We start from the raw sequence: 15,824 nt of genomic DNA on the forward strand, positions 1-15,824 counted from the left end.
CATTCATAGGTCACCATGAGAATGGCGCTACAGTCATTTTTCAGGAACTTGGGACAGCTCTTGTCCAGCACAAACCGATCGAGACCACCGACCTTTCAACTAGACCTCTGCAAGTACTCCAGGGGTGGCCTTTTGACATCAGAGGGCCAAAAACTCCACCCTCAGATCACAACACAACCATTTTCTTTTCTTTCTTTCTTTTCTTTCTTTTTTTTTTTTTTTTGAGACCTAGTCTCTCTCCGTCACCCAGGCTGGAGTGCAGTGGTGTAATCTCCACTCACTGCAAGCTCCACCTGCCAGGTTCGTGCCATTCTCCTGCCTCAGCTTCCTGAGTAGCTGGGACTATGGGCGCCTGCCACCATGCCCGGATAATTTTTTGTATTTATTTTTTAGTAGATATGGGGTTTCTACTAACACGGGGACCACCCGTGTTAGCCAGGATGGTCTCAATCTCCTGACCTTGTGATCTGCCTACCTCCACCTCCCAAAGTGCTGGGATTACAGGCGTGAGCCACCGTGCCCAGCCAGCACAACAATTTTCTACACATATATCCTTATGAAATGCCATGAACCCCAACTACACTTGGGCAGAACGAACCTATTACTTAAATTTTCCCCACTCCCAATCACCCTTCCCCATGCCTTAGACTATCCCACTTCCCTCAGCCATAAATATCCCTAAGGCTTATCTTGGGGAGGTGGATTTGAGAGCTGTTCTCCCACGTCCTCACTCAGCAGTCTTGCACATAAATCTTTCCTATTTTGCAAAACTTGTCACAGTGATTGATTCACTGTGCGCAGGCAGACGGGCCCTGGACCTGGCGGTAATATAAGTTGCCAGGACCAGCAGACCCTGAAACTTCCCACCCCTGCCCTTCCTATATTCTGCTTAAAATTTGGTGGATGAACCTATTCTTCCTTTAATTGCAGAACAGAAATGTGTTCTCCCTGAGTGTCAATGAATGCCTGATCCCTACCTAACGCAGGAAACTCTTGCCATCTCTCCAGGTGCTCCCCTAAAAATGGTGCTCCGAGGAATGATCTCACAGAACTCAAGTCTTGACCATTTTATGATATCAAATATCTTAAGCTCATAGTGACAACAGTACAAGGACGGTGCTTTGGACCTATGGTCTCACACTTCCCTTCCTTCAGCATCCTCCCTAGACCCAGCCTTGAACCCGTTGCTTGGCATGAGGTAGGGCCTCAGTGCCTCAGTGGCATTCATAATTATTTTCTTTACATGGTGAAGTTGGGAGAGAGTTGAGCTTTTCTCTAGAGGAGGGGCCCAGGTAAGGCTGAGAGGGGGCTCCGAGAAGCTCCTTCCTCCACAGCCCTCTCCCAGCAGCCACTGTTGTTCTCCATGAAGGCACCTCTGGCTCCTCTACTTCCTATGATCCAAATGGGTGGGGACAGCAGGAGACTGGGCTGTTCTTCAGGCCAAAGCGACCTGGTAGTGGGAGTGGATGGCACAGAGGAGAAATCAGTGGCTAGGAGTCAGGTGGAGATGATGTTTTGCCCCCTGAGGGCTCCAGGTCAGCTTTGCTCTAATTTTGTTTTCACTTGTTTTCACAATCCTGGAGGGAGAAGTGTCCAGAGGCTTGGGAAGGTGGACCCCAACTGCGGAGAAACACAGGCCAAGACCCACACACCACAGCCCAGGTCTTGTGGGTGGACAGGAGAAGTGGTTCTGATTCCCGTCTGGGCAGTCTCAGGGACACAGTTCAGGAGTAATCTACAGGAGAAGCTGAAGGACAGTGGAGTTATCTTCCCTGCTCCTTATCTCCCTTCCCCAATGACAGGCTTCCTCCTGGCTTCTTCCCAGAGGCCCTCTGGTCAAGATGGACACATTAGCCAGGAAGACAGACACTCACCACCAGCCTTGGGCACAGGACAGTGGAGCTGACTTCTCTGGGAAGAGATCCGAGAGTCAGGGGACCAGGGAGGCATCCCCCTTCCCAGCAGCTGGGTGTGGTTGACCTCCATGTCTTCCAACCAGTCTGGCCTCCACTCCCACAGGGGCAGGGAGAGGTTGGGGGTCAGGAAGATGTCATCCCTTGGGGAGGGAGGTGATGAGGCATCTGTCAGGGAGGGTAGAGGTGTCTGTGGGGGGTTGACCTTCAGCCCCTAGGGGCCAGTTTAGTACAGGAAGCTTAGGACCAGCTCAGGGCATGTACCCAGCCCTAAACATAACCTAGCCCCAACTCAGCCCATCAGTCCCAGAGGCCACATCCCCAGGGGCCTGATCCATTTGTTTCTTTAGGGAGAAGTGATTGAACTGTTTCCTCCCAGCCCAGCTCTGGCCTTCTATCTGCACTGTCCTTGCACATCCCCATTCCCTGGGCATTCTTCTTCTGCCATCATGGGCACCTCTGTCCTGGATAATCCTTGCCCTCCCATTTAGCACAATCCTGGTTGTTTTTCTTGGGGGCAAAGGGTAGAGTTAGGGTTAGTAAAATGGGGATGGGGGATCTGATGGTGCATGTGGGGAAGGGACACCAAGCAGCCAGGACCCTGCACTACCTTCTACTGACATGGAGATAAAGGTCCCACTCTACTGGGAATGTCAGGGGTGAGCCCAGTGGCTCCTCAGCCCCAGCCACTGACAGGGCAGGAGGATGGAATTGGAAGAGGATGGAGCAACCTTTCATGGAGACTCAAGTCAGGGTAAGAGGGGAGTCCTAGAGGCAGGAAAATGGACCTACAGTTGGCTGCCTTTAGAACTGGACAATTTAGGCCAGGCTCAGCGGTTCACGCCTATAATCCCAACACTTTGGGAAGCTGAGGCGGGCAGATCACTTGAGGTCAGGAGTTCAAAACCAGCCTGGCCAACATGTAACCCCGTCTCTACTGAAAGTACAAAAAAAATTAGCTGGGCATGGCAGGTGCCTGTAATCCCAGCTACTCGGGAGGCTGAGGCAGGAGAATCTCTTGAACCTGGGAGGCGGAGGTTGCAGTGAGTTCAGATCATGCCACTGCCTGGGCAAAACAAACAAACAAACAAACAAAACAAAAACAAACAAACGAATTGGACAATTTGTCCTTGTTCTGTGGGTGACCTTGAGCAAACTAATAAAACTATCTGACTTAACGTTTCCTCATTGGGATAAGAGGGATAAAGAATATTCCACATAGACTTTCAATATTAAATGTATGCAAAGCACTTATCATAGTACCTGAGATACAGTAATCATTCAATAAAACTAGTTGTTTTAACAACGATGACATTATGATGGTTGTTAGAAAGGCGAGGGGCATGAGTGAGGAGTAAGATGGGGAGACCTCACCTACCTGTGAAGACGCAGTCTGCCTCCCTGGGCTCTAGACCAAAACCAAAGCTATCCACTGCCACTGCCAGGGCCCGGGCAAAGTGGGCATCAGCGAGGAAGGAGCCATCGGAGGAGCTGACAAGGCTGGCTCTGGCGCTGGCAGCATTGTCCTCAGAGGCTGAGCCCCAACCATTGGCTAAGGAGCCCTCGCTGGGGGTGGGGGTGAGGCAGGGCCGAGGTGGGCACAGCAAGACTCCCTCCTCGGACCCCACCCCTCCTCCGGTCCTGTCCATGCCCGTGAACTCTGAGGCTGTTGGGGTGCTGATATACCCATAGGTGGTGGGGGGTGAAGGAGCTCTTGGCATGGGAGAGACGCTGTTCCTAGGGAGATGCAAAAGGGGAGACAGCAATGGTTTGGGTGGAATGGGGGTTGTAGTAGCAGAAAAGCCCCAGTTGAGGGAGGGCGGAATGGGTGGAGAGGCGCGTGCTCCCGTAGCTTTTCTGTAGTTCTTTGGCTATCTCTCAAGCCACTCACCTGGGAGTCTCCTCACCCTCACTGAGTTCCAAACACAGGGCTACCTCCTCAGGGGTCAGCACGCTGTCTTGATCCTCCCCCAGGGATGACAGTGAAGAGCTGGACAGGTGACTGGAAGCTGGGCTGGGGCCAGAGAGGGAAGAGGCCTGAGGGCTAGGGGGACTGCAGGGGCTAAGGATGGGAATGGGGGCTGTTGCCAGCAGGATGGAGGAGGGAGCCTGTGGTGCCACCGGAGGCCTGATCAGGGTGAGAGAGTGACGGCACAGTGGTTAGTACAGCTCTTCAAGTCCTTTCTCCCCTTCCCCAGCCTGTCCAATCCCAGTACACACTCCCCACACCCCCTCTCTCCCAGCCCTGCTTCCGGACCCCATACCCTCTTACTGGGTCTGTTGACTCTGAGTTTGGGGAGTTTCATGAGGAAAGAGGGGTGCTGGAGGGAGAGGACGAGTAACCAGCTCATTTGAGGAGCTGAGGAGTTTCGGTCCCAGGGCCCGCCAAGCAACCAGAGCTTGGGGCACAGCTCCTGGGGAATAGAAGCCTGGTGTGAGAACTGGCATCTCCATCTGCTCTGGAGCTCAGCCTGCCGACCCCCCCACCAGCCCCCTTAGCTACCTGTCCCCTACCCCATCCAACCCTCATCAGCCTCCTCAGGGAAAGGAGGATGAGCCTGTGGGAGGGGCCTGGGCTGGTGAGCCCCTGCACCCCTACACCTTATCTCGCCCCTTCACTTCCATTTCAGGGACCTTCTCTCACCTGGGCTTTGGGAAAGGTTCTTGGAACCTCTATTTCCCAACTCACAGGCCCGGAGCTCCAAGGGTTGGCTGCCCCGGAGCAGTGGGGAACTGTTGACATGCTGCAGCTCTGCAAAGAAAGGGTTGGTGGTTGCGGGGCCCAGGATGGACCATTCAGACCCCAGCTGCTGTCTCCATCTTCAGTCTTATTCAATTCAGCCTGCAGGACCCGGAACCCAGAGAAAAGAGAGGGAAACCCCCCTGAATCCCTTCCACACCCCCATCTTCATCCAGCAGCTGCGATAGGGTAGAAGGAGCACTAGGCTTGGAGTCAAAAGACCTGCCCAGCTCAGCTGTGTGACCTCAGCGCAGTCCATGTACCTTTCTGAGTCCCAGTTTCATGTGTGAACAACCACTTTGAATGATGGTCTTGACAATTAAGTAAAACAGATTGTGCAAGTTCTTGGCCTTGATAGATACTTTAAAAAACAACTTCCTTTTCCTTGACTGTATTCATTCCAATCTTCCTGATCTCTATACCCTCACATTGCTACTCTCATGAATTTTGGCTCAGTAAGAAAAATACTCCTTCTTTTCTTGGAGAGAATCTATGAATTTCCATTTCTCACATTGCAAGTATCTCACATGGCTCTGGATAGCCCTGCTCTGGGAAACTCGACTGTCTCTCACTTGAAAGGTGGGGTAGACTGTCAGGTTGAGCTGAGTGAGTAAGACAAAAACAGGGATCGACACACAATGTCGGCTGTGACAGGAGACAGTTGGCTAGTAGGAAGAGGAACTTCAGAGTAGGAAAAGGTATTGGTCTTTGCCAGGGAGGCAATGCCCTGCCCATAGCTATTCAATACTTTTTGTTGAATGGAAGAACGAATGCATGGGTGATACCAGAAATGTGGATATAAACACACGGTGGGAAGAATCACCTACAAGATGGAAGCTGTCATCTGGCCACATGGGCAGTGGAGAGACAGGGCTCTGAGTGAACTTTCACAATGGAGAAGCTGGAAATGAAAGAGACAGCCCCAATTGTGTGCAGTGACCTGTGATCATGCTTCTTGGTCAGGCCAGAATGCAAAAGGGATCTAAGTTTAAGCCAGACAGGAATAGGGTAATAGAGGAAAGAGATTTTTCCAGGACCAGGAACCTGAAGACCATCAAAGGAGAAAAGAAACAGCCTTTAGATTAGTGTCCCATGACCAGAAGCCCAACTAGGAAAGGGTTTCCCATCTTGGTGGACCAGGGACTAGGCAGGACCCTCAGGGTAGAGCTATCTAGTCAGTCTCGTATCAGAGATCTGGAGGCCACTATGGGCAGCTTCAGAGCAAGGAAGTGAGCCAGGCTTTGGCACTGACCAAGACCCCATTTATGTACTAGTGGCCAGACCTTCTGATCCTTTGGGATGGAAACTCATCAATGACTAGACTCCCTCCATCAAAGTTTCCTTTGGTACTTTGGCTGTTTGGTTTTTGTTGATTTTCTATAGCTTTCATATGACCCAGGTAGTCCTGGGAGCCAACTTCTGGGTTGGTGCGCCAACTCTGCTATCATCAGCTTCGTCTTGTCTAGTGCCTGGCTTCTTGACTAAGCTCAGAAATGTGAGCACAAGTTGGTTGACTGGTTTGAGTGGAAAGGGAAAGAAAACAGCCAGGCCTGGAAAAGGCCACTTTTATCCTAGCCTGTTTCACTTCCTCTAAGGGACCCTGGTAACAAAAGCCATCCTCCTACATTGCTTGGAGTTACTTGGACTTTAGTTTCAATTCTAATTGAATAAACTATACAAGAAAAATGTTATCAAGGTGAAAGGTTGAAACTCATTGGCCAAATTGCAATAAATATTTGTTTGAATAAAATAATGAATGAATGAGGTTATTCAGTGCATGTATCTGGCAAAGTGAGCAGAACTAAGAACCTGTTATGATGGACGAGAGACAGGAGGCTGCAATTGTGAGGATATCAGCACTAGAGAAGAAACCCCAACTAAGGCCAAATAATAAGAAAAAGGAACAAGCAGATAAAGGGGAGTGGGGGGCAATGGGAGAGGCTGCCAGTTTTAGAAGAGGAAGAAACAGCAGTAGAATCAGCTCCATGGCTCTGCAGAAGACCATAGCATGATCTTGCTGCTGCTGAGGTCCTGGGAGGTAGAGGTAGAATATCTAGTGTCCACCAGCCAAGGAGTTGCTGCGGTTGACCTATCCTGGGGACAGTGGTGAGATGGGGCTAGAGTGAGGAGAAACAGGGAGTGAAGTAAACCACAGGCTAGGAAGCTTCATCTCCAAATTGGAACCCTTCTTAAGAACTGGCTGTAGAAAACCACTCACCTCTTTCCAGTAGCATTACTGTTCTATGAGGGGCTATCCTTTCCATTAAAGTCGGTGTAGTTCTTCGTGGGAAGGCTGTTTTTCAAATGAGACTATTCAACCTCTTTTTATCTGGTGTTTCATTACCACCAAGGATTTATAATCCAATAGCTCTGAGGCAAAGCTGGTAAGAATGCCAGCTTCACTGATATTTAGAGTCATAAAATTCTGGATATTGAACAAGCTCTTAATTATCTTAATCTATCTTTGTCTTGTTAAAAGTTGGATTAAATCCACTTTAAAAAAAAGACTTGGCTGTAGAACACTTGTTAGGTCTTACTTATCAGTACAGAAGACACAAGAAGACAGCAGGTGGAGTGCAGGCCAATGTTCTGCAGGCCAGAAATAGGAAAAAATACTCAAAGAGAGAATCAGATTTCCTGAGGGAGCTCCAGAGAGACTCAGAATCGCCCTCAGAGGCAGACTATCCTGCCTTCACGTTTGAGTCCTGTAGCTAATTACTTGCAGAAGTTTGAACTAGTAACTCAATCATTCTGGCCCTCTTCCTGTCTGTAAAATCAGAGAAATAGTAGCCAGCCAATCTATTGTGAGGATTAAATGAAGTAACAAATATAAGTAAAGCACCCAGTATATAGTCATTGATCAAGAAATGGAGGCTATAATTATTTTTTTCTGGAAAGTCAAAGAAGGCAGCTGGGAGTCAGGAGAGAAACCTCTCCAGAAAGGAAATGCCCATTCCTCTCTGAGAAGTGAGTTGGAAGTCAGTGCCCAAGCACACCTGTATATAGTACACCAGGAGATGAACTCATGGGAGCCTGAGGCTTCGTGGCAGCACTGGTCACATTCCTCTAGGCTCTAGCATTACTTGTATGCTAGTCAGCACTTTCGTTAGGCCCTGAACCCTTAGAAGTCAAGGGCTGTATCTGGTATCTCTTGTGTTCCCCATGTCTGGCATGCAGTGGTGCTTATTAAATGTTTGCTGAGTTGAATTGACTGCAGAATTAGGGCTCACTGCTGGTGTAGCCAAACTGAAACAAGAGGACAGTGCAAAAAGCTGAGGCTATTGCACCCCTAGCTGAGTGCTCTGGTGGTAGGAGAAAGAGGTCTTGTGTCCACCTGGAGAGGAGAATGGAAGGAGGGTATGGAGGTTCACCTCACTCCAGGCTTTGAGGTCTCATTCCCATCACATTCCCACTCCTGGGCCCCTCTACCACCAGCTCAGGCTACGTCTATTCTCCCTCTCCTTACCCTGCTTCTTTTTGGCCTTCCAAGCCTCTGTAGGTGCCAGAGACAAGCGTGGAGAAGAGAGTCCCCTGTGGCTGCAGAGGCTGTCTGAGCTGGAACAGGGGCTGGAAAGTCGGGCCAGCTGGGGTGGTAGGCGCCTGACAGCTGGGACCTGGGGACTTGGCCTGGCTAGGGGACTGGAGGGCAGCTCAGCGATGAGGGAGCCATAAAAAGTGCTGGTGTCTGGAAGCAGGGGCACGCCGGGGCTTCGGGAGTCCCAGGAGAGCACTGTGATATAAATGACAGGAGGAATTATGGTGAGCATGTCCCACTCTCCATCCCTGGGATCACTGCCCCCAGCTAGGCCCTTGCCCCCACTGAGCATGCTCACAGGAGCGACGACAGTCTAGCGGGTCCCGGGGGTCCGCCCCCAGCCTACTGCTGAGGCTGCTGCTGCTGCTCAAGTCCCGAGAGCCAGAGGTGGAACGCCAAGTGTCTGCCAACCACTGGGAGTCACTGTGATCCATCCTGGGGCAGTGGAGGGAGGGGGTGAGGCCGGGAGAGACAGGGAGAAGTGAGAACCTTATTGGCCAAGACCTCCTGTTCAGAGGGCAGCAGAAGAGGGCAAGGAGTTGGTGGTATCTGCTTTATCCTTACTACTGCTTCTCAGCTTTTCACAGACTCCTTAAGATCTCTGACCCATCCCCCAAACTCAGCACCCCTTTCTATTCCTGGATGAGGGGAAATCCAAGTCACCCAGAGCTGGGAGGTAGTAATGACAGACAGCTATGTTTGCTGAGGTGAAAAGAAGACCTGAAGACAAATCTGGTTGGACAATCCCTATCTGTCACAGCTTAGCTTGGGTATGTACATCTGTTGTACTTGGGTAAATACATCCTCTCTAAGCCCCAGTTTTCTCATCTGTAAAATGGTAACAATAAGACCTTCTACACTCAAGGCTGATGGTCTGAGTTTAAATGGGGGAAATCTGAGATCACTCAGCTAGCAGAGCAGGAGCTTGCTCCATGGATGTTGGCCTCTGGCTGCCTGAGTGATCTTTTAAGAACAGGGATCTGAGCAAGGAGTTTCTCTGCATAAGACCTTCAACGGCCCCTCATTTACCACGGTAGAACCCAGGGACCTAGCATGGCTAACAGGACTCTCCTTGGTCTGGTTTCCAACTCCCTAACTATATCCTTTGCTCTGACCCATCTCTCACCCTATACCCAAGCTAGAACAAATGGTTTGTCTTTCCCTATGGACATATCTGGCTATTACTTGCTGCTTCATTGCTTTTCCCTCCACCCTCTTCTTACTGTCAGGGTACTGTGGAATCTTCTTTCTCCTATGTTTTTCCACATTGACCCCCTCCATGTGTCTTGTACCCACTTCTGCGTGGCCAGTACAGGATTGCACTCATATCCCCTCATGCCTGTCTCTGCCTACACTGAGAGATCCTGGCAGGTGGAGGCTATTCCAAAGGAATGAATGAACCAAAGATCAGAATGGAATCTCCCTCCAGGACAGAGCAGGAGTTCCCAGGGAAGCCAGGGAAAGCTTAGGGCAGAGCAGACAAAGCCAGGAGGTAGCTGAAAGAAAGAAGACAGTGAACTCAGAAAAGGTCAGAACACAACACCAGCCGGCTTGGACCCCTGCTCTGGGCTGAGGACCTGACAGTGAAATGGCAGCTCTAGGCCTGGATGTGCTGGCACACAGTAGGTGCTCAGTAACTTCTGTGGATAGATGCAGACCTGGAGTGGGAAGCCTCCCAGAGGAGATCTAATGAAATAAAGAGCCAAGAAAGCAGACAGAGAGATGAAGCGGTTACTTAGTACAAAACTCAGAGAACGGGAGCAAGAAGGATGTGTTCTCTATCAGCACGATGTCCCAAAACTGCAGACTTGTCCTGGCAGCCAAATATACCGGAAGCAGAAGGGCCTATGGGCAGATCCTGTTTTTGAGAACAGTGAGGAAGAATCTATGATGTAGGCACAGAACAGCCTCTGCTGTAGCTGCGGGTGGATTATGATGCGGGCACAATGGCTCAGTGAGAGAATTACTGAGTGCAAAGGCACTACTTGGTAGACCTTGGGTGCACACATAAGATGAGACATTCGAGCTGGTCGTCTCATGCTGATTATTCTCCACCTAGCAGGGTTAGGCAGCAGGAGAGGTGGGGTGACAAGAGCCCTGGACTGGGGATTCAGAAGGCCAGTCTCTAGTTGGGCAGCCTTGAGCAAAGTCACTCAAGTTCTATGAGTTTCAGTTTACTAGTCTGTCAAGTGGTGTGATAGGAATATTAATGACAGAGAAATGAACTCTCAGTTGGAGTTACAGGAGAGATTCATGTACGAGAGTCCCAAACTGCCTGGCAGGTCGACTAGTCCTCCGTTCTTCTCTGTTGCAGCTCCACTGTCCCTTGCCACCCTCCCTTACTACAGACCTCCCCCTTCACCTCTCACCTGTGTTTTAGGATGGCGTCCTTACTGGTATATCTGTACAGACCTGGGAGAAGGCAGGAGGAAGGCTAAATCCAGAGGCTGGATCACCTGGCCAGAGATCCAAAGCCCCTGCACCAGTCTGACTGGATGCTGAGGAGGCCTGTATATGTGTGGGACCCCTCAGAATCTCACCTGGGCCCAGGTGCACCCCAGCTCGGCGCCGGCGGTGGATACACACAGCGGTGCCCAGAAGCAGCAGCCAGAGCACAACACCACAGGTGGCAATGACCTCAGGCCGCTTCAAGGTGGCCCTCAGCTGCTCCAGGGTCCAGGGACCATGCTCACTGGGTTCTCGGGTGGCTCGCTCCATGGCCTGCTCTGTATGGGATGCAGAGCTCAGGGGGAGGGGGAGTCGAGGCAGTGAGGGCCTGGCAGGCAAGGGGGAAGAGCTGGAAGTGTGAGGTAGGAGCAGGGAGAGAGGGAGGCAGGAGCAGGGAGAGAGGAAGGCGGGATGCAGGCTGAAGGGTAGGGCGGGCCTGTGGGCACTGCTCTCACCTAAAAGGAGGCAGACAGGGCTACTGGGTTCCCCAGCTCCAGCACCAGTGACTGCAGCCACTTGCACACAGTAGGAGCCTGGCATGCGGGTGGCGATTTCCAGCTGGGTCTGCTCACCAACCACAGTCCAGTTGGCTGGGGGCAGTGACGTGTTGCCCAGGCTCCAGACCTGAGGCACAAGAAGAGGTGAACAGCTGCCCCAGGCACCATCCCAGAAGCTAAGCCCTTTGTCTGCAGATCAGACTCCAGGGATGTGGTTATTCGGCCCTGCCATCCACTTGGGGAATGCACCCAATTTCCTATTCCCCTCCTATTCTCCCAGCCAAGTGAGAGCTACCTCTCTCTAGATGAACAGAAGAAAGGCAAAAGCAATCTGCTAAAATACATGTAACATAGTAGTTTTCAAACAACAGCAGCCTTCCAAGTCACCTGGAGAGCCTGCTAAAGTATAGTTTGCCAGGCCCGTCTCTGAGTTTCTGATTTATTAGCCCTGAGAAAGGATCTCAGGGTTTGTGTTCCTAACAAGTTCCTGGGTGAGGCTGATGTTGCTGCTCTAGAAGTCACACTTTGAGCACCACTCCCTTATTCACAGCCTGGTTTGATCTAGTCTGTTTCTTATTCCTGTGGCCTTAGCCCCACTTTCCATGTCTGTACACTGGGGATAATACCCCAGGGTGGACTGTGAGGTGAAATGGGATCAGGGAGGTCAAGTGCTTGGCAGGGTCTGGCACAGTGGGTCCTTGCTCAGCAAAAGAAGGTTTTCTTTGCTTCTCTGCCCAGGTGCCTTTCTCAGTGCACAGAGCAAGGGTATGCAGAACTCTAGAGAAAAGAGATGTCCTGGCAGCACTAAGAAGGGCTATGTCAGTTTGTGGGGGTACCTGGTAGCCACGGATGATGCCATTGTGGTTTTCAGCAGGTGGTGGGACCCAGCTCACAAGGACACTGCCATTGCCAGGTTTTAGGGTCACCTCCTGGGGTGGGGCACTGGGCACTGGAGGGGTGGAAGAGAGGCTATGAGGGGCTCTGAGGGAGAAGACGCTAGGGAAAGGAGCTGGGATGGGGGACACAGAGTCAGAACCCCACCAAGGAGACAAGAAGCCTCTCGAAGCTCTGCTGGCCTGGCCAGGGCAGAAGGGAGTTCCAGAGTAGGACCCATAATCTCCCCCCAAGACTGAAGCAGAACAGTCCAGGGGCCCCCAGATAAGAAGGAGTCAGAGGGCATATTTGTTGGGTTCCAAAGGGATCAGGCCCTGACCTTTTTCCGGCAGCCTCAGGAGCAGCACGTTGCTGTCAGGGCCTCGAGCCCGGCCGGAGGATGGTCTCACTTTGAACTCATAGTCTTGGCCCCAGTGGAGGCCTCCAAGCTCTGCGCTCTGCCAGCCGGCCAGCAGCTCCTCTGCCCATGGAGCTCCCTGGTCTCCCGGGGCAGTCTGGGTCCTGAACAAGGCCGTGTAAGATTGGGCAGGTGCAGCAGGGCCGCTCACCTGGGAAGGAGTTGCGAGGAAGGGCGAGGGGTCAGAGAACTCAGGAACAGCCCTTTCTTGAGCTCTGGACTGGCTTTCACCCTTAGCACCTGGCCCTTACCTTCCAGCTGAGCCACACAGCCGGTCCAGGCTTGGGGCCCTTTGCGGGGTCCGGGTTCAGCAGTGTCACATTTTCCAGCTGAATTCGCACAGCCAAAAGCTCCACAGGCTCTGTGTAGTCCTGGGGCTCTGGGGGGAGGATGGGGCTGGGCTGGGGCCTACAGGCCGGAGTGACAGAACTGAGGTGTGGAACATCCCTCAGCCAGGGAGGAACCCCAGGGAACCCGAACTCCCAGAGTCTCCAGGTCTTGAGCATTCCGATTTCTACTCTAGCAGGGGGGAACCTCCCACTACATGAGACCCCCAGCACTTTGACCCTGACCCCACATACCTTAACCCTAGCCCAAACCAGAACATACCACCCTAACTGGAGCCCGCAGCCTGGCCCTGATTTTAGCCGACCCCTGTCCTTACCCTGGATGGACACCCGGGCTGCGCGGCTCTCCCTGTGTCCTGCGCTGTTGGCGGCCACACACATGTAGGCCCCTGCGTCACTCTTCTCTGCTCTTGCCATCAGCAGGGACCCCCCGGACACCTGTCAGGGCCAGGTTCACTGTGAAGTCTCCTACGTGGGGAGGGGCTCTGAGCTGGGGGGAAATTTGAGGTCCCCCTGCTCTCCCCTCCTTAAATTCTACTGGAGGATGCGGGGCTGGAGGGCAGGTCAGTCCCTCAGGGTGTGCCCAGGTCTGCCCAGGCCAGGATGAAGTGTGGGAGAGGGGGCCACACTTACCGTGTACCTTCCGGGCTGGAGGACCAGGGGTTTCCCATCTTTCCACCATGAGACTGTGGGCTCTGGGTGGCCCCAGGGCGGCCCACATTCCAGAGTTAACTGCTCACCCACCACAGCTACCATGTCCCGAGGCTGGATCTGGAAATCCTCCCGGAGGACTGTGGAGAGGATGGAAGGTGACAGGGAGCAGGGCCCAGGCCTCCTCTCCCTCCCTTATCACTCTTGCCCCCTTCTGCTTTGCCCACCTTCCTGGCCTCCCATTTTGGGCCAGCCCCACCCCAGCTTGCCCTCCCAAGCCTTGCAGCCCGGGCCTCTGCTCTCAGATGTTCCCTTGAACATTCAATTCATATGTCTCCACCCAGGTTTGCCCCACCCTGAAGCTCCCCTCCCAGACCTCACCAGCCACAGAGAGCCGAGCGCCTCTGCTGACTGCTGTGCCCAGCCGGTTGCTGGCCTCACATGTGTAGACACCAAGGTCTGTGGACAGGGCCTGGCCATCGTGGGCATGTCCCCGGGCAGGGGGCTGCAGCAGCAGAAGGGTCCCATCAGGCAGGAGGTGGTGTGGGTCTGGGGGCACCATGCTCAGGGGCTGCCCATTCAGCAGCCAGCGGATGGTGGGAGGTGGCTGGCCCGAGGCTCGGCAGCTCATCCTGGCAGGGCCAGGGCCCTGGAACAGCTGGTCTTGCGGGTGGACTAGGATCTGGGGCGGGGAGTCCTGAGCCATGCCTCCTGGGAGGGAAAGGGAGCAGAGCCCAGTTTGATCATCAGCAACACCCCAAATTCCTGGCACCCCCTCATCTGTCTTCTCTTGTGTGCGAGTTTGCCAGATGACCTGTACTCTGAACTACTGAAGGCTGCCCCTCAAAGAACGAGCTAGCTGGTAGGAGAGAGGGCCAGCATGCACAGCATCCAGACCAGGGCTTGCATAGTATGTTCTCTCTCTCTCTCTCTCTCTCTCTCTCTCTCTCTCTCTCTCTCTCTATCTCTGGCGTGTGCGCACACGCACAAACACACATACACTTACACACGTTAATCATCATCATCATCATCATCATCATTCTCATCTCTGGTCCCCCCACTGCAAAAGGGAAGCAAGCAGTCAGCAGGCCTCTTCTGCCCTGAGCAGGCCTTGGATGGAGGGAGCATGGGCCAGAAGAGGGAGAGCAACTCACCCATGATGAGCAGGAGCAGCAGAGGCCGGGAAGCCCGGGACCCCCGGAGGCTTTCTCCTCCAGAGCCCATGGCTACTCTCAGCCTTCTGTCCTTGTCCCGAGCACTTTGTCCTGCTGCTCTGAGCTCACAGCGAAGAGGGAAGGAGGGGCGGGGTGGGCTGGTGGTGGTTGTTTGTGACCGAGACTCTGCCCCAGGAGGGAAGCGGCTTTGAGGAAACCGATGCTTCCTGCCTGGCCCTCAGTGCCTTGGAGAACTGGGAGGAGACCAGAGGCGAGAAACTCTCTGACCTCGACCCTTTAGCTGTAACCTCCGACCCTAACTTCAGCGCTAAGCTTTATCTCATGATCTAGTCGGGGATTTCTTACAGGGTATCTTTACACTAACCATAACTCCAATCAGAGCCTTAATCCTCTATTTAAATCTTATCCCTGGATCCCAATCCTTATCCTTTTGCCACCTGCTAGAGAGGAATGAAAACCCCAGGAGTCTCAGGACACAGCAAGAAGCTGAGGACAGAGGGCAGTGGGGCTGCAGGCTGGGGAGGCTGAGTGAAGTGGAGCAGGGGTGGATTGTAACACCCTGGTCCATTTCCCCAGGGGCAGATGAGCCAGGGGGTGGGGTAGAGTGGGAGACAGGAAGGACTCAGAGCCTCTGGGACAAGCTGGGAGATTCCCACAGGATGTGTCCATATTCAGCTCAGAGATGGATGAAATAAGCTTCTGTGGAGACCTTGGGCAAGTCAGTTTCCTTCTCTGTAAAATGGAAATAATAATAGTAGTTCCTACTTTGTGGGATAAAGTAATGATGAAACACATAAAGGATAAAACCACCGGCATCTGGTGCCTGACGCATTAAGAGTGATCCATAAAGCTGAGCCAACATTGTGTATTTGTTTTTAGGCCCATCTTATCACTGAAACTATTGGAGGATCCTCGGCAGGAGTATTTTTCAGGCCCTGGAAAGGCGGTTGGAGTAAAAGACCTTTTAAGAGGCTTTCCAGTCCCAAGAGCCTATGTCCATGTCTGTAGCAGGCAGGCCTTGCAGCTTTTGAGCCTACAATGTCGGCTCTTGCCCGCTGCCCCCTTTCACCCACAACCTAGACAGAGGCCACACTCCCCTCTCAGATCCCAGCTCGTGTTTACTGGTCTCTTCCTTCCAAATCTGGAATCTCAGCCATTTCCTGGAGCTGTTCCCGGAAGGCCAAGGCCAGGCTCTGGGGCTCAGCGGAAGAGTATCCAGCCTTTGTT

General features: G+C 52.7%; 1 protein-coding gene across 2 annotated transcripts; it reads right to left on the reverse strand.

Moving 5' to 3' along the window:
* Positions 1–1,052: 1,052 nt before the first annotated feature.
* Positions 1,053–14,684, reverse strand: ROBO4 (roundabout guidance receptor 4). 2 transcript variants are annotated; one of them, XR_013404363.1, is made up of 18 exons: positions 14,577–14,684; positions 13,804–14,133; positions 13,405–13,562; positions 13,089–13,209; positions 12,676–12,803; positions 12,347–12,575; positions 11,970–12,082; positions 11,092–11,260; positions 10,729–10,914; positions 10,558–10,600; positions 8,487–8,623; positions 8,120–8,383; positions 4,558–4,665; positions 4,186–4,327; positions 3,805–4,041; positions 3,292–3,650; positions 1,875–2,056; positions 1,053–1,747 (listed from the first exon to the last, which is right to left on the reverse strand). XR_013404363.1 is itself a non-coding variant. In XM_015116027.3 (18 exons), exons 1-18 carry the CDS (start codon positions 14,644–14,646, stop codon positions 1,725–1,727), a joined length of 3,024 nt encoding a protein of 1,007 aa, XP_014971513.3. In that variant the 5' UTR covers positions 14,647–14,684; the 3' UTR covers positions 1,053–1,724. The 2 variants fall into 2 exon arrangements, 1 of the variants encoding a protein (XP_014971513.3); XM_015116027.3 differs by having other exon boundaries at positions 1,875–2,081.
* Positions 14,685–15,824: the final 1,140 nt, after the last annotated feature.

The sequence above is a fragment of the Macaca mulatta genome, chromosome 14 (genome assembly GCF_049350105.2).
Source record: "Macaca mulatta isolate MMU2019108-1 chromosome 14, T2T-MMU8v2.0, whole genome shotgun sequence".
Classification (NCBI taxonomy): Eukaryota; Metazoa; Chordata; class Mammalia; order Primates; family Cercopithecidae; genus Macaca; species Macaca mulatta.

Bases quoted from the DNA above. Each gene is read 5' to 3' on its own strand.
- ROBO4 (XM_015116027.3), bottom strand. From the start codon at position 14,646: ATGGGCTCTGGAGGAGAAAGCCTCCGGGGGTCCCGGGCTTCCCGGCCT. The intron at 12,576-12,675 runs GTAAGGGCCAGG...ACTCCTTCCCAG, and splicing joins CTGTGTGGCTCAGCTGGAAG to GTGAGCGGCCCTGCTGCACC. The intron at 10,915-11,091 runs GTGAGAGCAGTG...CATCCCATACAG, and splicing joins CCCTGTCTGCCTCCTTTTAG to AGCAGGCCATGGAGCGAGCC.